This window comes from Cricetulus griseus, chromosome 5 (genome assembly GCF_003668045.3).
Source record: "Cricetulus griseus strain 17A/GY chromosome 5, alternate assembly CriGri-PICRH-1.0, whole genome shotgun sequence".
NCBI lineage: Eukaryota > Metazoa > Chordata > Mammalia > Rodentia > Cricetidae > Cricetulus > Cricetulus griseus.
In genome coordinates, this window is record NC_048598.1 from 193,747,904 (window position 1) to 193,770,019 (window position 22,116).

Sequence of the window (22,116 nt, forward strand, 5' to 3'; positions counted from 1 at the left end):
TTAGGGTTAGGGTTAGGGTTAGTGTTAGGGTTAGTTTTAGGTTCATGGTTAGGGTTAGGGTTAGCGTTACTGTTTGGGTTAGGTTTAGGTTTATGGTTAGGGTTAGGGTTAGGGTTAGGTTTCGGTTTAGGCTTAGGGTAATATTAGGGTTAGGGTTAGCGTTAGTGTTAGGGTTAGGTTTAGCATTAGGATTAGGGTTAGGTTTAGTGTTAGGTTTAGGCTCAGAGTTAGGGTTCCGTTGGGGTAAGGTTTAGGTTCAGTCTTAGGCTTAGGGCTAGGTTTACGGTTATGGATAGGGTTAGTTTCAGGCTTACGTTTAGGGTTAGGTTCAGGGTTAGGTTCAGGTTAGGGTTAGGGTTATGTTCAGCATTAGGGTTAGGGTTAGGTTTAGGGTTAGTGTTAGGTTTAGGTTACGGTTATGATTAGGTTTGTGTTAGGTTTTGGTTTAGGGTTAGGTTTAGGGTTAGGGTTAGTGTTAGTGTTATGGTTAGGTTCAGTTTTAGGTTCAGGGTTAGGGTAAGGGTTAGGTTTAGGTTCAGGGTTTGTTAAGGTTTAGGGTTAGGCTTATGATTAGGGTTAGGGTTAGGATTAGGTTCAGGTTTAGTTTCAGCGTTAGGGTTAGGCTTATGGTTATGGTTAGTTTTAGGGTTAGGTTCAGGTTTAGGTTCAGCGTTAAAGTTAGGGTTAGGGTTAGGGTTAGGTTCAGGATTAGGGTTAGGTTTAGTTTCAGGGTTAGGGTTAGGTTTAGGGTTAGGGTTAGGGTTAGGGTTAGGGTTAGGGTTAGGGTTAGGGTTAGGCTCAGTGTTAGGGTTAGGGTTAGGGTTAGGGTTAGTTTTATGGTTAGGGTTATGGTTAGGGTTAGAGTTAGGGTAAGGTTTAGGTTCAGGCTTAGGTTGAGGGTTAGGGTTAATTTTAGGATTAGTGTTAGGGTTAGGGATAGGGTTAGGGTTAGGTTTAGGGATGTGTTTAGGATTAGGGTTAGGGTTAGGATTAGGGTTAGGGTTAGGGACAGGTTTAGGCTTCGGGTTAGGGTTAGGTTTATGGATGTGTTCAGGGTTAGGGTTAGGGTTACGGTTTGTGTTAGGTTCAGGTTTAGTGTTTGGATTAGTGTTAGGGTTAGTGATGGGTTTAGGGTTAGCTTTAGGGTTAGGGTTAGGTTTATGGTTAGTGTTAGATTCAGGATTAGAGTTAGAGTTAGGGTTAGGGTTAGGGTTACGTTAGGGTTAGGGTTAGGGTTAGTGTTAGGGTTAGGTTTACGGTTAGTGTCAGATTCAGGATTAGTGTTAGGGTTAGGGTTAGGGTTCGGGTTAGAGTTAGTGTTAATGTTAGTGTTCGGGTTAGCGCTATTGTTAGAGTTATGGTTACGCTCAGTGTTAGGGTTAGGGTTAGGCTTAGGGTTAAGGTTAGGGTTAGGTTAGGGTTAGGGTTAGGGTTAGGGTTAGGTTAGGGTTAGGGTTAGGGTTAGGGTTAGGTTTAGGTTTAGGGTTAGGGTTAGGTTCAGGATTAGTGTTTGGGTTATGGTAGCGATAGGTTTAGGGTTATCGTTAGGGTTTGTGTTGGGTTAGGGTTAGGGTTAGGGTTAGGTTTAGCATTAGGCTTAGGGTTAGTGTTAAGCTTAGGGTTAATGTTAGAGTTAGGGTTAGGTTTGTGGTTAGGTTCAGGGTTAGGGTTAGGGTTAGGGTTATGGTTAGGGTTAGGTTTAGCATTAGCCTTAGGGTTTGGTTTAGTGTTAGGTTTAGGCTCAGAGTTAGGGTTCGCATTAGTGATAGGGTTAGCTTCAGTGTTAGGCTTAGGGCTAGGTTTACGGTTATGGATAGTTTTAGTTTCAGGCTTACATTTAGGGTTAGGTTCAGCGTTAGGGTTAGTGTTAGGTTTAGGGTTAGGGTTAGGTTTAGGCTTATGGTTATGGTTAGGTTTGTGTTAGATTTAGGTTAGGGTTAGGGTTAGGGTTAGGGTTAGGCTCAGTGTTTGGTTTAGGATTAGGGTTAGGTTTATGGTTAGGGTTAGGGTTAGGGTTAGGTTTAGGATTAGGGTTAGGTTTATGGTTAGGGTTAGGTTTATCTTCATACAGAATGTGAAGAATTGTGTTGGAATTGGATGGGAAATGAATTCAGCATATAGATTTCTATTGGTAGGATGACCAATTTTACCACAGTAATACTACCAATACATGAGCAATGAAGATCTTTCCATCTTCTGATATCATCTTCATTTTTTTCTTCAAAGACTTGAAGTTGTTATAATACAAGTCTTTCACTTCCTTGGTTAGAGTTACCCGAACATAGTTTATACTATTTGAGACTATTGACAATGTTATTGTTTCAATTTTTTTCTCATTCTATTTGTTATTTATATGTGGAGGGTCTACTGTTTCCTTTGAGTTAACCTTGTATCCACACACTTTGTTGAAAGTACTTCTCATTTGTAGGAATTCCCCATTGAAATGTTCAGTGTCACACATCATCTGCAAATAAAGATATTTTTATTTCTTCCTTTCCAGCTTGCATCTCCTTGATCTCCCTCAGTTGTCTTATTACTCTAGCTAAAATTTCAAGCACTATTTTGAATAATTATGGAGAGAATGGACAACCTTGTCTATTCCAGATATTAATGTAGTTGCTTTGAGTTTCTCTCCATTTAATTTGATGTCTATAAGCTTGCTTGTGGTGAGATATTGTTTATGATTTACTAAAGCTTGACTGAGGATTCAGAAAGCAAAGTCAGCCACAGGCCATTGAAGTCAGGAACACACCTTTAATCCCAGAAGCCATAAACTAGGAGATGGTTGTACACACCTTTAACCTTAGGGCTTAGGATTAAGAGTTCGAGGAATCTCTTTGAGTTCAAGGCCACACAGATCTACACAAGAGTGAATCATACTGAACTAGAATTATATCTCACACCTGTAATCCCAACATAGGGAAGTATATAAGACAAAAGCAGGGTCTCAGAGAGGCTATTCATTCTCCAGTCACACTAAAGATAGGCAGAAAATTGAGACTTGGGGAAGAGCTCATTTGTGGGTCAGCCATTTCAGCCTGAGTAGAGGTGAGAGTTAGTGGCCTGTTGCTTTGATTTTCTGATATTCAGCTTGAAGCTTGAACCTCAATATCAATCTCTGAATCATTTAGTTATTCTTGATATACTTGCTATACATTGCTCTTATTATGTTTAGGTACTTCCCTTGTATACATAGTCTCCTCAGGATATCTTTTTTTATTAAATTAGAAACAAACTTCTTTTACATGTCAATCTCAGTTCTCTCTTCATCCCATCCTCCCCTACTCCCCTAGCCACCCCCTATCTCAACACCTTTCTGCTCCTCAGGGAGGGTGAGACCTTCCTTGTGGGATCCTCAAAGTCTGTCATATCATTTGGAGCAGGTCATAGACCCTCCCCCAGTGTGTCCTGGCTGAGAAGAGCATCCCTCTATGTGGAGAGGGCTCCCAAATTTCATTTGTACTAGGGATAAACACCAATCCACTACCAGTGGCCCCATAGATTGTCCAGACCTCCAAACTGATTTCCTCCTTCAGCAGCTCTGGAACAGTCCTATGGGGTTCTCCAACTATCAGTCTGGGGTCCATGAGCAACCCCTTGTTCAGGACAGCTTTCTCTGTGGGTGTCTCCAGCCTGGTCTTGACCCATTTGCTCATTACTGCTCTCTCTCTGCAACTTGATTACAGAGTTCAGCTCTTTGTTAAATGTGGGTGTCTGTTTCTCCTTCCATCAGCTACTGGATGAAGGAACTAGGTTGGCATATAAGGTAGTCATCAATCTCATTATCATAGAAGGGCATTTAAGGTAGCCTCTCCACTATTGCTTAGATTGTTAGTTGGGGTCAACCATGTATATATCTGTTCTTTCCCTACTGCCAGAATTCTCTTTAAATGTATAATGGCTCCCTCTAACTCTTTTCTTGCTCTACTATACTCTTCCCATGACGAGATCATCCTGTTCCCTCATGTCCTCCTCTACCTCTTCTCCACTTCTCTTTCTTCTAACTCACTCCCCACTACTCCATGATCCCCATTAGCTTAGGAGAGCTTGTACTTTTCCCCTTCTCCAGGGCACCATCTATGTCTCTTGTAGGGTCCTCCTTTTTTCCTAGCTTCTCTGGTGGTGTGGACTGTAGGCTGCTACTTCTTTCCAATAGATCTAAAATCCACATATGAGTGAGTAAATACAATTTTTGTCTTTTTACAAGTTGGTTACCTCACTCAGGATGGTTTCTTCTAGTTCGACCAATTTGCATGCAAATTTCAAGAGTGCATTGTTTTGTTTTGTTTTGTTTTGTTTTGTTTGCTGAGTAGTACTCCATTGTGTAAATGTACGACATTTTCTCCATCCATTCTTCAGTTGAGGGGCATCTAGGTTGCTTCCAGTTTCTGGCTATGACAAATAATGTTGCTATGAACATAGTTGAACAGAAGTCCATGTTGTATGAATGTGCTTCTTCTGGGTATATGCCTAAGAGTGGAATTGTTGGATCTTGTGTTAGACTGATTCTTTTTTCCTGAGGAAGAGACGCAATGATTTCCAAAGTGGCTGTATGAGTTGGCAATCCCACCAGCAGTGGAGGAGTATTCCCCTTTCTCCACATCCTCTCCAGCATAAACTGTCATTGGTGCTTTTTATTTTAGCTATTCTGACAGGAGTAAGAGTGTATGTAGGGAGAGACCATGATTACAGGTCCTGAAGACCACACCCATATGGGCATGGTCACAGGTACAAATCAGGGAATATAAGAGCAAAGGGGGCCAGAACATGGTCTCTCTCTAGACTGAGCCAGCATTGGGAAGCATTCTGTGTCTGACCTGCTCAGGGTGCCAACCTGGTCACTGGTTATATTCCTCAGTGAGGAGACTTTGGAAATCTACAGGACCTCCTGTGGAAGTTCAGTACTTATCCCTAGCATAGGTGTGGAATTTGGGATCCCATTCCACATATAGGGATACTCTCTGAGCCAAGACACAAAGGGTTGGGCCTAGGACCTATTACAAAGGATATGATAGACTCTGATGACACCCTATGGAAGGTCTCACCTTCCCTGTGGAGCAGAAAGGGAATGGGATAGGTAGTGCTTTAGATGAGGGGGTGGTAGGGGAAGAAGGAAGGGAGAGGGAACTGGGATTGACATGTAAAACAATCTTGTTTCCAATTCAAAGGAAAAAAAGGAGTTTGAAGATCATTAATCTGGCTAAGCTACATTAGTAACACCTGTGGAGTGAACTCATGGCCAAATAGAAAGCAGAATTAGTTCCATGTCTGATGCCTTAATAGGAATACAGGGAAGAACCAAGACAGGATTAGCGAACTGGCACAGACACTTTGCTCCATGTCTGATGAATCTATTATCACAGTAAAAAAAACTGGAGTTTAGGATTGGATATTTAGAAGGGAATGTACATGCCATTCAGATACTGTCTAAGGATGAGAATATTAAAGGTTTAAAAGCATATATAAATGAAGAAACAAGAAAAATTATGATTCTATGAAATCCTTAGAATCTTATATGATTCAGGAGGTTGAATCTCTCAAAGAGACAGTGGTTGCCAGGCTACAAGCCTTGGATGACCTCTAATTGGATTCCAATTGGATTCCAGATCTGAGGCACTTATTCCAATTAAACATCAGGAAAACCTTCCTAAGTTTGTTATGTGAAGACCACTGTTTTTTTGGGGAACAATTAGCAACAATTATCCCCAAACTGACAGAATTAAATTCACAAAAATAGACAATCTGGATCCTTCCACATATTGTAAGTAAAACACCTATTTCTGGAGTCCTTACCTTCTACACTGATGCAAACAAATCAGGTAAGGCAGGATATAAATCAGAGAGATAAGTAAAGTAGTTCCAAGTCCACATAACTCTGTATAGAAGGGAGGATTCTACACAGTTCATATGGTACTTATGGATTTTACAGAGCCTGTCAATACAGTTACTGATTCTCAATATGCAGAGAGAGTTATTTTACACACCAAGATTGCAGAATTCATTCTTGACAAAACAGAATTAATCTCACTGTTTATACAATTACAAGACACACTCAGGAACCGGAGAAATCGTGTGTGTGTGTGTGTGTGTGTGTGTGTGTGTGTGTGTGTGTGTGTATCACATATCAGATCCCTTATGGGTCTTCCAGGCCCACTAGCAGAAGGCAATGATGAGATTGATCATTTATTAATATGAACTATGATTGAAGCATCAGAATTTTTTAAGAAACACCATGTAAACAGCAAAGGTTTGAAAAAGGACTTCTCCATCACTTGGCAGCAAGTGAGAAACTGTCCTACATTCTCATTTTATAATCAAGTTCCATTGCCAGCAGGCTGTAATCCTAAGGGCATTCAGAGAAATGAGGATTGGCAGATGGATGTCTTTCACTTTGCAGAATTTGGAAATTTAAAATATGTGCATCACACTATAGATATATTTTCAGGGTTTCAATGGGCTTCTGCTCTTAGCTCTGAAAAGGCCAATTCTTTTATAACACACCTGTTAGAGGTAATGGCCATTATGGGTATACCTGAACAAAGAAAAATTGGCAATGCTCAAGCATATGTCTCCACTAATTGGAACAGTTTTTGAAATATAATATTATAAACCATGTAACATGTATACCACAAAATCCCACAGGACAAGCAGTATTAGAGAGATCTAATCCAACACTGGAAGAAATGCTCCATAAACAGGAAGCAGGAAAAAAAAACCTCAAACATAAGTTACATAATACTTTATTAACACTAAACTTCCTTAATGCTAATGAGAAAGGAGAAGCAATTGCAGAAAGACACTGGACTAGAGAAAAAACTGCTGAACTGAATCAGCCAGTATACTTCAAAGATGTATTGACCTCTGTATGGAAACCAGGACATGTGTTATGTTAGGGAAGAGTTTTCCCCTTTGTTTCCATGGGAAAAGAAAATCTTTGGATACCATCAAAGTTGATCAAGATCCGAGTCAAAAAAGAAAAACCTCTAGATGAGGAGAAAGGACAGGTCATCACCAAGGTACATCTCATAAACTGTATAGAAACCTCACAAAGGAAAGGGAAGTTTTTGTTTTTATCTTCACAGGAAAACTCATTGCCAAAAACCTAAAAGACACTTCATGGGTAGATATATAAAGTAGAGAAGGTAACTATCCAAAAAGAACCATTGAACAAAAGGATTTGTCACATGGTAAACTCTAAAAATGCATATAAATCTATTTCTCTTTATTTCCTAGTCCCTGTTCAATTAAACCTTTGTTTGTCACACCTCCCTCTCTGCAACTGGATTCCAGGAAATTGTCTCAGTTTTTTAGCTGTTTAGGTGTTTGCTTCTGTTTCCATCATCTATTGGATGAAGGCTCTATGATGGCATACAAGGTAGTCATCAATTTCTTTATAGGGCAAAGACATTTAAGATAGCCTCTCCACTATTGCTTAGTTTCTTAGTTGGGATCATCCTTATAGACCTCTGGACATACTTAGTGCCAGATATCTCTTTAAACCTATATGGCTCCCTCTATTAAGGTATCTCTTTTCTTGCTCTCCTCTATTCTTTCTGTGACTCAGTCTTCCTGTTCATGGATGTCATCATGCCTCCTTCTCCTCTCCCATTCTTTCTCCTAACTCCCTCTCCCCTCACTGCTGTACTGGTAATCATTTGCACTATAACTGTTATACATATATGAGTAAGTACATGCCATGTTTGTCTTTTTGTGACTGGTTTAATTCACTCAAGATGGTTTCTCCCAGTTCTATCCATTTGCCTATGAATTTCAAGTTTGCATTGTTTTTTTTTTCTGCTGAGTAGTACTCCGTTTTGTAAATGTACCACATTTTCTTTATCCATTCTTCGGTAGAGGGGCATCTAGGTAGCTTATAGGTTCTGATTGTACAAATAATGCTGCTATGAATATAACTGAACAGATGTCCTTGTTGTATGAATGCACCTGGTATTCTTTTGCAACTCTAAGAACATGACTAATGAATTGTGTCCAGATGAACAGAGAAGATCTGTAGGCAACAAACCTGGTTTTCTGGAAGCTCAAGTTTTATATATAAATCTTCACCTATTAAAATAATTTTATATTATATATATATATATATATATATAATTTTATTAAAATATTTTTATCTTCCTTATAATTTCTTTTATTATTTCATACCATTGGATGTTATAGTAAAAAATTTGTATCCCTTTTCCTTATAACATGTATTATTTTTTATTTTTTATTTTATTTTATTTTTTTGGTTTTTTGAGACAAGGTTTTTCTGCATAGCTTTGGAGCCTATCCTGGCACTCGCTCTGGAGACCAGGCTGGCCTTGAACTCACAGAGATCTTCCTGCCTCTGCCTCCCGAGGGCTAGGATTAAAGTTGTGCGCCACCAACATCCGGCAACATTTATTATTTTTAATACAACCTTTTTATCCCAGGGTATTTTAAATTTGTAATACCATAAAATAAAAGAGATTAGTCTCTTTTATTTTTTATATAAAATTAGTTATGGATAGCCTGTTTGTTTTCTCTTGTAGAGAATATTATCATTTAATGAGTTTGGAATGATTCTTTAAACATCCTCAATTCAAGTAAAAATTATAGCAGTTATATTACTTAGAAAATAGGGCAGAAGCCACACATTGAATCTTCAAAACACGTTCATTATTATTTTGACCTTAAAAGACTAAAAAGACAGAATATATTTTTAAAGAACCTTTAAATGCTTATATTAATATATACATTTATTCATTTGTGTAACACATTTAAGCCTCAAATGTAAGTTGCTCTAGTCTAAAGAGAGGACAATTTTCCAATAGGAAGCTTGTGTTCTGGAGCAGGAGCAATCATCTCTTTAGGCATAAGACCCAGCAGATCTTCAGTAGGAGCAGCTGAAATTATCCATTGAAGTGTTTTTTTTTTTTTTTTTGGTTGATTGGTTTTCATGTTAAAACTGTATCAAAATTAAAACAACTCAAAACATTAAAATCATAACAGAAACATCTTTTTTGGCTAAGGGAAGCTGATCCCATAGGTAGTTGAGAGGGTAGTTGGAGGAGAGGCAAAGAAATAGAGTAACATTGAAGTCTCCCTAAGGAATGTTAAAAGTTCAGCATTAGCTTTAACTTTTTGTTGTTATGTTTTACCTGTTTTCTCTTTTTTTTACTATCACATAGTCAGAGGGCCCCTCTTGCCCAGAAAAGAGGTTCAGAAAATCCTCAGAAATAACATGCTTGAGTCTGAAGTAGGAGGACTCAATCTCTGTGGTGGGGTTAGTAGGATCTGAAGAATGTTTTTCTCTTGGCTGTTCATATTTGGGATTTTGTTATGGTATCTAGGCATCTGGAATTAGGATGATTTAGGTGATTTTTGATACAGATATCTGGTTGGGTGCCTGTTACATTACTTCCATTCTGTGGCCCTCACTGGTTCTTAGGAAAGTGCCCTAACTATAGGTTGCCTGGGAGAGAATTCCTCTTCAGATCAGTGGGTAGCAGATTAGAAGAGAAATAGGATAGGAGACAAGAATTAAAGGCTTCCAGAAGTTGCTAGGGGAATCCTGTCCACACTTACAGATGGGGTCTCTATGAAGTTGTAAGGGTGATGTAATGAAAAGCACTGGCAAGCGGGTTACAGACAGACATAAAGTAATCTGGAGATATAGAAATAAAAGAGCTAAGGAGACCCTGGGTCCCTACCAAGACTTGGAGTTTCTGGTAAAAGGAGTTGAGGTAGGAGGGGGTACTCCTACAAGCAGACTGACACAGAGACAGGATGAAGCAGAAGGAACTGTAACAAAAGAGAGAGTGAAATTTGCCTTCCTGAATCCCATTCCATAAAACCAGGAGGGGTCCAAAACAGAAAATCTGATATTCTATTTTCAGATCAAGCCGTTTTGTTCATGAGTCTCTTCTTTGAATTTTATGGTTGAGGTACTGAATTTTCCATTCCATCTTCATTTCAGTTTGAGTCTTCCACGTTCCTATCTCCTGATTGAATTCCTCTCTCTAGTCCTAGATTGTCTTTGTCCTTTACAGTAGTTTCATGTTACACTTCCTTGAGCAACAATTAGGTGTTTGTTCATCTTTAGCTTTTTCTCTTTAACTTCATTGAGCTTTTTTTGTGTGTTATCTTTAAACTCCGTAAATATCTTTGATGAAGTTTATGATTATTCTTTTAAATTCTGTTTCCTGGGATTCATCTAGTTAATTCTCATTTGAAAACACTTCTACTTTACTGGTATATTTTAAAGAGAAGAACCTGGATTGATCTTTCACATTTTTGGTAGATATATGGAATTATTTGTTAGTTCTACATTGATATGCAAAATGATGTTGGGTCAGAAAAGAGGACAATGGGAAGGTTGGGTCTAGAGTTTGAAAGTGGCTTGGGAAGAATGAAGTCAAGTAGACATATGGTCCTGGCATGGTATAATGAATATGCCTCCGGTCCACCCCTTGAATGTAAGGGTAGATCTATCTAGGTAAAAGGTTGGATGTTCACACGTGTGATCCTTGTGGGTTGAAATATAGGCAGGACAAGTTGGGAGAATCCTAGATGTTGCTTGCTGCACAGGCAGGGGTGGCCAAAGTTGGGACAATCAATGTGGGACCGGGGTTAATTCTGGTTTGTTGGGGAGGATGTGTGGCAGAATGAGGACAGAGAGAATCACTGGGTTAGTCTGGGGATAAGGCTATGGGAGACGTGGCTGGTTAGAGTGGTTCTATATTTTATTTTCATTTAATTCTAGAAATTTAAATTTATTCTTTTCAATTTATTCCTTTACCCAGTTGTCATTCAGTACTTTGTTGCATATTTACTTTGAATCTAGGTAATTTGTATGCTTTCTATCACTCTTCATTGTAGTTTTTGGAATTCCATGAACTTCTGGGAAGAAAGTTTATTTTTTAGTGTATACTGGAATCTTCTGTGTATGTCTGTTAGGTCCATTTGACATATGCTTTCACTTTACTCCAATGTTTCTCTCTTTGTATTCTCCCAAATGACTTGTTATTGGTGGGAGTGGTCATTGAAGTCATCTACTATAATTATATTTTAGTTAATCAATGGTTTTATATTTAATAATATTTCTTTTATGAAATTGAGTATCCCTGTATTTAGTTAATATGTGTTAGGAATTTCATACTTTGTATTTTGAACTTATGAGGAACTGAAGCATTTGAAAACATTGACTAAAATTAATCTTTATTTCTTAAACCATTTCTAAGGGGATTTTATATACAGCCATACAAAAGTAACTAATTATGAGGAAATCTAGTGTTTCAAGATAGTTGATAACTGTTATAAGAGATTCCTGCATGCTCATTTAGATACCTAGTTTAAGGTAGACTTCAAAGTCTCTTATAGTCAGACATGTAAAGGAAGCACAGGGATGGGGACTAGCCATACTTTGTTCCCGACACTACTTTCATGGTGATGCTCTAGTCCTAGTTTCTATTTTCATTTTTATGTATATGCTTAGATATATATTGACTCCTTTTACGCACAATCTCATAACATATAATAGGGCCCATAGTTTAAGGACCTAGACAAGACAAAGAATGTTTGGGATATGAGATTCCAAAAGTGCTGGTGATGAGGAAGTGCAGACAATAGGTAGTATTAAGAACAAATTGAGGATTCTTGTTAAGTTGTAATGTGAAAAGAAAAGGGGGGAGATCATGACATGTATAGAAACTTTTCAAAAAATAGATTCCATTTCTTAATATGCAAATGACTTAATGGTCAAAATTTTCAGAATTTGCCTTTCTAATAATAACTGTTGCTGGTGAATTATGGGCTATGCATCTATTATCAAAGAAGTATGCACTTATAAGCTCTCACATTACATCTAAGAGTCCTAAAAGAACATTACAATATCCAGGAGCAAATGCAGATGAAATAAAGGATATATGTAAGGACTACAGAATCACCACCATGCTGCTGCAGGGGGAATGGTAGCCCTGGCACCCCAATCTCATGCTACAATACTACATATCAGGAGCACATATTTAACCAGTCCACAAGTTCTTTGGTAAATGAACTCTCATTTCTGGACAAGCAGAATATCCCTGACTTATATACCCAATCTTCCCAAATACCTGACACTACTCTACTTAAGTGGGGTAGTAGCAGCAGAATAGATCCCAAATCCTAGCTTCTTGGGTTCATGCTATCTTCTGCTTCATTTCATGATCTCAACTGAATATATAGCTCAGACCACCAAGTATTGTAACCTATGTATTTACTGAAATTGAGATAGTGATTATTTTTTGTGTTGCTGATGCTGAAAAGATTAAAATTTTGGTACTCATGAGATTTGTTTGGCTGTTTATAATAACCACTCCCCAGTGTCCTTCAGAGACAGGCAAACATTCTCAGCTAATGCAGACACCAGGAGGAGCAGGTGAAGCAGCTCATCCTTACTCTTCTGCTTCTCAGAATGGTTTATGTCATGACATGTATCACTGTGCCAGAATCATCAGCCTCCAGGCCACTGATTGTGAGAGAATACTGTGTCCCAGACCCTCTGCCACTGAACCTGGATGGGACTCCATCTACCAAGCTGTTTGCAGCATAGATCAGGAGCTTAGCAGATTTCTCTGGTTTCTTCTGATACCATGATAATGCAGAATAAATGTCCTCACTAGACTTGCAAGTGATGCTGACTCTGTCTCCCAAAGATGCAGACAAGTAGGATGGAGTTTGTGTCATTTGGATATCACATCTACCACCTGCAAATAAAATCACAAAATTAACCTGATTAGTTCAGTCAGGACTAATCACATTGGTCTAAACAAATGACCATTGCTGTGCTTCCTTACCTGGGAACCAGAGCAGCAGGAATACCAGGAACTGAGTGTGGAACCCCATGTTCATTCTGTGATCTTCTCAGAACGGACTACAACATAAATTGTGACAGCCTTATGAATAAGTCCTCAGGGCAGTGGGCTGTGTTCTGAGCACATGCAAATCACCAGGGGCTGTGCACAGCAGCAGTACTGGTTCAGTTCAGTAATTCAGCAAGAGATAAGGGTCCCCAGGTGTCTCAGGACAGACCAGGGATGAGCATATTTTTGTAAAAAGAATGTGTGTTTCTCTGGAGACAGAAAGGACTAAATGAATCCTGAGTTTTTCTAGGTGCATGTTGCTTTGAATATTCTTTGTTTCATCTCATTAATTCATTGACACAGCTGTATCTGTGACATGATCATTCATTTTGGCACAATATCAGATGTGCAACAAGACTCATAGATTCATTTTCTTGATACGTGTCAGTATTATAGATGGCTTATTATCTTTATTTAAAGAAAGAGTGTGAGAGGGGGTTACTGGAAGCTCAGAGTGTTTTACTCAGAGTTAAAATGAGTTTATATGCACAAAAGTCCTCTGGGAGTGAGTTGTCTGAAGCTGGGTGAGATAGACATCAATGCCGTTATTATCCTATGATAGTCACTGAAGAAGTATGGAGAAATACAGCTTTGTGGGTATATGTCTGAATAGTGTTTGCATGGCAAGTATAGAACATGATAATTAGACATTGGTTTTAAGATGGAAGATTGCACAAAGATACAAGTTAATAAATGAAAATTAAAGTAATCAGATACTGAAATACATTTAATTTATTTTTTCAGAAATTGATGCATAAGTAATGCGTTTATATCATTTTCACCCCATGCCCTTCTGTTACAACTCCTTTCCTGTGCCCACAACTTCCTTTAATTAATGACTTTCCATTAATTATTACACACACACACACACACACACGCACACACACACACACACACACACACACTACTGTGTTCTCTTAGTGTTCTTTCTATGTAGGTTTGTTAGACTGAACCCTGGGGACTAGATAACCTATTAAAAAATCTTCCCTGAAGAAAACTGAATCTCCATTTTTCAGCAGTCATTGATTTCTGGTAGCTCTACAACTAATGAATGGTACCTTGTGGAATTTTCCACATTCATGTTGTATGTTAACTGGTGCTCTTTTTAGGCAATCATACAGTTGAGATTCTATGGATACAGATTCCTTGACAGGTCTGCAAACATGTAGGAAAAGATGCCCTAGGCCTCTGTCTCTTAATTACTTCAGTTTCTCCCTCTGCAGTATTTCCTAAGATTTAGGTGGAGGTGTAGTGTTGTAGATTCATGAGATGAGGACTGTAGCTAGATCAATTGAGGCTGGCCACCTCATTGCCACTTATGCTCTGCATTTTGAACAGTTAGAGATCTCTGTAATACTTTCTATTGAAAAGAAAAAGATCATTGTTGAAGAGTGAGAGCTACAGTTATCTGTGGGTACAGGCATAATTATTTAGAATACACTTAGTACTTACTTTGGCTTAGGAAAATTTCAATTTAAAATTCATATGTCTGAATGTACATACATTTATGTATATTATGTTAGTACTGTCAAGTAAACATAAACTATTCATCTACTTATGACATTTCTAAGCATCCTTAGTCTTATTTGTCCCTTATCCTTCCCACTCTCTCTATATTACCTTCCCTGTCTGTACCCCAGTTAGATTTCCCTCCTGTCACTGTTTCCCTTTTCATCATTCCTTTTGCCTGTGTCCTACTAGCTCTGTTTCTAGAATTTCATCTTGATCCTCCATGGTCCTTCTTTTACTTCTTCATTTCAGAAGCTCTTCCAGGACATATACTCACTTGTAGTGATTTGGATCTAGGACCAAGAAAATAGAAATAATTTCTGTTTGCCTTTCTGGAACAGTCATTAAATCCTTCTGCAAAAGAATTTTGCAGCTTCTCTTAAAGGATAATGACAGAAGATGTCTTTAAGAGAGAGAGAGAGAGTAACTGAATGGAACTAACTAATCACATGAGTCCTTAGAATCCACATCTTGACTCAGAGAAATGAAGAAGGAATCATAATATGAACAGCACTTGATATGAGAGACAGTCATTGGTGATGGCTTTGGAATGAAAGGGGACATGTTTCAAACAATTCCCAACATATTAATTCAGATCTTGAAAGAGCTTGAACTGAAATCCCAGCCATAAAATACTTAATATTGCTGACTAATATGAAATTAACACTCTTAAATTGTTTCCAAACTGCTTGATATGCTAATGGACACAGCCATAAAAAGGAGAATATCAAATCATATCAAATAAGTGTTAAAAAACAAAACATTCTATGAAGATAGGTAAAACTAGGGATAAAACAATATTTATCTTGACTCAACGTGTTATCTCCAATAAAGGATTAAAGGGTACCTTGCCCGTGAATCCTCTCCTGGACTCTCAGGTCTACTAAAGAATAAGGCACAGCACACTGGTCCTTGGGCAGACAAGAGAGTGTTTGAATAACAGTTTGTGTATAGAGAAGAAAATTATTGCTTCAGTCACTGGCTCACAGGCTGAACTGTAAAGGGGATTTGTGTTTCAGTCTGAAGCACTGAGGAGGACACAACAACAGTGTTCACAGAATTAGCCTGTTGCAGCTTCAATATAAATGCTGATGGTGCTAAGAGTGACTCTGTCCTAGACCCACTGCCACTAGACCATTCAAGCTGAATGGTAGACAGGAAGGGCCTGCCTCTGCTTTTGTTAGTATCAGGCTAAATAGCTTCTTGTTAGAACTCTGTGTAGACACGACTGACCTTGCAGCTGATTGTGACTCTCAATATCATCTTTAGGGGTTAGAGAGATGGCTTAGAGAGAATGGGTGCTTTCTACTCTTTCTGAGGATCCAGGTTTGATTCCCTGTACTCATCTCAGGTAGTCCACAGTGAAGACATGGCCAAGGAGTCTCTCTAGTTCAACTGATTTCCTCTAGAACCTCTCTACTCCTCTCTAATCTCCCCACAAAGAAGGCAACAGTTCCTAACTCCTCCTAAATGTGCAAACTGGAAATAGTATAGCTCTAAGCTCTGTTAAGGTATGTTTTAATTTATACACACAATCAAAAACACATCTAGAATTCCATAATGTGTTGTACATAAATGACACTGTACAACGAATTTCATTAAGTTTTATTGGTAGGATGGCTGCTGATACTAAGATGTGTTAACAATCATTTTTTGCTAGCATTCCTATCTATTCTCCTAAGATATTTCCCAAACAGCATTATTGTTCTTATCCTGACACATACTGTGCTATCAATAGTCATGACTCTGCCCAGATTTCTGACTGGCACTTATAATACAAGTATTTCTGAGCCTGAGGCAAGAGGAACTTAATCTTACTAAACGGTAAATGCTACACAGGACTACATCTAGACACCATCTCAAATGTATATATGCACACACACTTCTGTCTCCCATTGCATACAGTTACATTCACATACACATGTATTATTAATTATACGGAGTTAACAAGTTAATTTCCTTTTCCATAACATTGATTATTTCCCCTCTTCAATGAGATCAAAACCCCTTCTCCACATGAGAGAGTAGTTAGTACTGTCTGTCGGACAACAATACGAAGGTGACAGAAAAGAAGATGAAAAGTGACTGAGCTGAGGGATGCAACAGATATACAGGGACAGGTATGGCTTCTTTAGAAGCAACTAACTAAAAGCAAGCCTGAGAGAAGGGATCTGGCCACACAAAGCTCAGGGCGGAGTACTTTACAAATAACAGTGTCCAGCATTTATGGAGGACAGAGGTTTGAAATACACAGGGACTGCACAAGTTGATCCCTGTGAGCGAAGATAAAATAACCTATGCATAGAAGCAACATAGGACTGAGACTCCTGATATGGGATGTCTGTCACTCAGTTTTATGTTAATGCTAAGTGCAATGACACCCTGTGGGACAATAGTCACAATGAGTTCATGTATACACTCAATGCATTTTAGTCCTTCTTGTGCTAACCAACACAGAGAAAAATGTGGGTACTGTTATCATATATACTCCAAATAAACTGTTAGGATGTTTTCCCCATCCTTATCTGAAATATACAGAATTATATTGATTATCATGCCTGGACCAACAAACCTGGTAAAGAGACTATTCTGGGGGTGGTCACAGACCCTAATAGAGAATGTACCATTGTTGGGTGGTTGGTTTTTGTTGTTGTTGTTGTTGTTGTTGATGATGATGATGATGATGATGATGTTTCTTGAATGCACATGACATCAAAATGCTTTCTAAATCATATTATATATTTTAACCCATATATTGGTGTTGTTTACATTCATCCTAAAACTTCTTATTGCAGTTGTTAGTAGTTAAGGCAGAGGCTCACACATACAAATACAGGGAATATGACTCTGGAGTGGTCATGCCGTGCAATATTGAACAAACTGTAACTGTGGTTATATTCACAACATTTGATTCATCACAATTTCTTCATGCAATGGGGAGGGACAGGTGTGGCCTTACCCTTCACAGAGGGTCTATGAGTAACTAATGTGTCCTGAGAAAGGAATGTGATAATTTTACTAAGTGTTGTAGTCATATTCCAGGAAATAACCAATATTCATGAAGCATCCATAATTAACTAAGATCATAAAGGGAAAAGCAGAAAATTAGAAGAGGATATTTTAGCCTGGCAGTGGTGGTACACACCTTTTATCCTAGCACTCTTGAGGAAGAGACAGGCAGATCTCTGTGAGTTTGAGATCAGCCTGGTCTACAAGATCTAGTTCCATGAAAGCCTCCACAACTGCTGATAAACTCCATCTCAACAAAACAAAACAAAACAAAACAAAACAAAAGATATTTTGAGAATGCTTCACCAGGTGAATGGAAAGGAAAGTGAAAGGGAGGTGAAATACTAAAAACACAATATATACATAGATACAATAAAAGTTTAAATGTAAGTTCTGAACCATACTTAGTGCTACCAGGCACATGCTCAACATCTAGTAATTTATATTGATGTTACAAAGAAAAAACTCTATTTCCCTACCCAAAGACTTCTAGCCCTGGAGTTAACACACTGTCCCCTAGGCATGCAGTTTAGGAACAATTTGGATTTTTTTGGCAGAAGGCAGAAGGTGATTTCAGGAGACCGAGGGGATCTGAATGGATCTGACCAACTCACAGGATCCCTGAAAACCTACATTTTGGACTAAGAGAAACATTAATCAGAAAGATTCCTGATATAAACAGTACTTGATATTGGAAGAGTCTCCAATATTAGTTTTCACAACAGTGTAGCTATGAAGCAATGAATGAACTATAAATTTACAAAATACAGCATGCCTAACAGCCTCACAGTTTGGACATAGAATGATCCTGAGCATAAAATCCTGCTGCATCATTTCTACCCATGTAGCATGCAGGGATGAGAATTGATGTTATATTAAATTACTAGTAATTTGTTACTCAAGAATAGAGAAAAACATGAAACACAGGTTGTTAGAACATCAGAGATTCATACAGATGCCATCTTCCCACAGATCCCATGATCTGATGTGCTGTTGACATCTTGGGCATGGACAGTAGTGTATAACAGTGCTACTGTTTTTATCACCATCACCTGCATGTGTTCTCATAATCACACAATTGAGCTGAATTCTGCAAATGCACAAAGAGAATTATTAACATTAAAGAAGTTCAGGTTCTGTCTGTTCTGTGTTCATGGCCATGTGCTTTAAGGGCTGGGAAAGAACTGAGGACAATGCAAACACTTCATTGTTACTTACACCTTGGATGAATGCCCCAGACATTTCAGGTACCCAAGAGAAAATTTTGCTTCTATGGAGAAAATTCTCAAAGTTGACATTGTTGTGTAATTCTAGGGGAAATGGATATTTTCCATTTCTTTTAGAATTTATTTTGGATACTATTTGAAATCTCTATGTGTACCTATCAAACTTGAGAGCTACATATCATCCATTAATATATGTATTTGTTATGGTTTGTCTGTAAATTGTCTTATAAAAGGTTTGTATACGAAAAGCTTCGCTTTCTCCTGGTATAGCCAATCATTGCAGAGTGATAGTATCATGACATTTCTAAGCTAATCATTAGATAAACCTATTGATGATTCATAATAAATGACATTGTAAGTTAGCAACAGAAATCAAGAGGTGGAGAATGGTATGAGGAGGCAGGTCACCAGAACTAAGCCTCTGAAAAGCATCACTTGTCCTAGGTGTGCCTGACTCTTCCTCTCCTCTTCTTTCTTCTTTTATTATCTCCTATCCCCTGCCCTTCTCCCTCCCCCATCTCTCCGCTTATCAGGATGTAATTTGTCAAACCCATGCCTGTCTACTTAGGCCCATGCTTTCTATCAGGAAGATAATGCACTATACCTCTGAAACTGTAAACAAACCTCTTTTATATGAGTTGTCTTGGTCATGATATCTTTTCACAGCAATATAAGACAAACTAAGACAGGTTGATTCCTTCCCAAACATCTCTGAGATATTTGGGGTTGTGGCTATTATTATGGTCTATAGTATTTTGTTGCATCTGAAGCTCTGTATTCTATAATGGGTGGTCAATTAGTTTTTAATCGATACATGAATGGATAAGGAATCAAATTATTGTCATGGGCATAATGGTTTTCCCTTCGCACAAATGCCTAAATAATATATATATATATATATAGTATATATAGGTATATAGTATATATATATAGCATGTTGGTGGAAAGAGAGGCAAGGTAGAAAGCAAATGAGACAAAGACTGAACCAAGTTGGGTGTAGAAAGGACGTAAGAGTAGGAAACCACAATTTTTTTAAATACATGTCATTTTTAGGAAGAATTAAAATACTTTTAATATAATTAACATATTGTAGCAAAAATTTCTATCAAACAAATAAAAGAAGAAATAATGTGGAAGTCTGGTCACAATGCTGAGAGTGAGGAGCCAACCAGTAGTGGAAAACAGAAAAGGTATGTTGTCTTCCTGAGTCTCCACATAGAAATGTCAGGACTAGCAGGATAACTCAGAGGTTGAGCACTGGCTGCTCTTCCTAGTACCCAGTATCAATTCCTGGGTCCCAAATGGCAGTTCACTGCTCTTTGCAACTCCAGTTCCAGAGGACCCAGTCCCCTCTTCTGTCTTCTGTGGGCACCAAATGCACAAGGTGCAAGACATGCATACCCATGCACAAAAAAATCACTTAATTAATCTTGGTTGCTTCCAGGTTCTGGCTATTAAAATAATGCTGCTATGAACATAGTTGAACAGATGTCCTTGTATGAATGTTTTTCTTCTGGGTATGTGCCTAAGAGTGGAATTGCTGGATATTGTGGTAGACTGATTCCCATTTTCCAGAGGAATCGCCATGCTGATTTCCCCAGTGGCTGTAAAAGGTGCACTCCCACCAACAGTGGAGGAGTGTTCACCTTTCTCCACACCCTCTCCAGCCTAAGTTATCATTGGTGTTTTTTACTTTAGCCATTCTGACTATAGTAAGATGGTATCTCAGAGTTGTTTTCAATTCCCTGATGACTATGCCTGTTGAGCACTTTGTTATGTGTCTTTCAGACATTTTAGATTCTTCTATTGAGGATTCTCTATTTAGTTCTGTACCCCATTTTTAATTGGATTGTTTGATGTTTTGAAAACTAGCTTCTTGAGTTCTTTGTGCAGTTTGGAGATCAGCCCTTTGTGAGTTATGGGTTTGGTGAATATCTTTTCCCAGTCTGTGGGCTGCATTTTGGTATTCCTGACTGTGTGCTTTGCCTTACAATCTTCTCAGTTTCAGGAGGTCCCATTTATTAATTGCTGATTTCAATGTCTGTGCTACAGGTTACATGAAAGTAACCTATATTCCCCTCAACTGAATAATGGATACAAAAAAAGTGCTACATTTACAACATGGAGTACTACTCAGCTGAAAAAATGGAATCTTGAAGTTTACAGGCAAATGGATGGAACTAGAAGAAAACATTCTGAGCGAGGTAACCCAGTCACAAAAAGACAAACATGGTAGGCACTCACTCATATATGGATTTTACACATAGAGCTAAGGAATACAGCCTACAAACCACACCACTATGGAAGCTAGGCAACAAGAAGGACTCTAAGGGAGACATACATGCTCCCCCAGAGAAGGGGAAATGGAAAAGATCTCCTGAACAAATTGGGAGCATGAGAGAAGGGGAGACAGAGTTAGGAGAATGAGAAGGGGAAGAGGAGGGGTGAGGAGGACATACAGGAGCAGGAAGGCTGTGTAGGGGGAAGAATAGAGGAGAGTTAAATAAGAGATACCATCAGAGAGGGAGCCATTATAGTTTTAAAGAGAAATTAGGCATTAGGGAAATGTTCAAAGATTGACAAGGATGACACCAACTAACCATATAAGCAACAGTGGAAAGGCTACTTTAAATGCCCTCCCCTGATAATGGCATTGATGACTAACTTATATCTATCCTAGCATCTTCGTCCAGCAGCTGATGGAAGTAGAAGCAGATACCCACAGCTAAACACTGAACTGAACTAGAATCTACGTGTTAAAAAGGAGTGATGAGCAAAGGGGTCATGACCAGGTTGATGAAACCCACAGAAACAGCTGACCTGAACAAGGGGGAGCTCTTGGCCTCCACACTGATCACTGGGAAACTAGCATGGAGCAATTCCAGACCCCAGGAATGTGGAGGTCAGCAAGGAGGCCTCAGAAAATCTATGGGGCCTCATGTAGTAGATCAGTACTTATCGATAGCATAGGAATGGAGTGTGGGAGCCCATTTCACATACAGGGATACTTCCTCAGCCTTGACACAGGCAGGAGGGCCTAGGCTCTATCCCAAAGGATATGACAGACTCTGAAGACCTCCCCATGGAAGGCCTCACTCTCCCTAGGAAGCAGAAATGGTATGGGATATGTAGGGTGTTAGTGTGGGACATGGGAGGAAGGGTGGGAGAGGGAATTGGGATTGGCATGTAAAACGATCTTGTTTCTAATTTAAGTAAAAGAAATGGAGAAAAATAAAATCACTTAATTAATCTTAAAGCCTTCCCATAGAATTGTAGGCTCCCAACATCTTAACTTCAGGCCACTGAGTCCTGTGTTATTCTTCTGGGTTGTAGAACTACAAAATGATTAATTTGCTTTGTTTAATGCAGAGTCTATAGTATATTGTTACAGAGGAAATAATCACTGACAAATAGGAATTAAATACAATGTGCTCCAAAGATCTGGGAGACACTGGGCTTATTAATTTTTGATGTGTCTCACCATGTGCCAA

The 22,116-nt window shown here is 38.6% G+C and overlaps 1 gene segment (V, D, J or C); it reads right to left on the reverse strand.

Moving 5' to 3' along the window:
- Positions 1-12,438: 12,438 nt before the first annotated feature.
- LOC113835798 lies at positions 12,439-12,870 on the reverse strand. The segment is given in 2 exon segments: positions 12,439-12,725; positions 12,816-12,870. Coding segments are annotated over 2 exon segments (342 nt in total).
- Between the last annotated feature and the right edge of the window lie 9,246 nt (positions 12,871-22,116).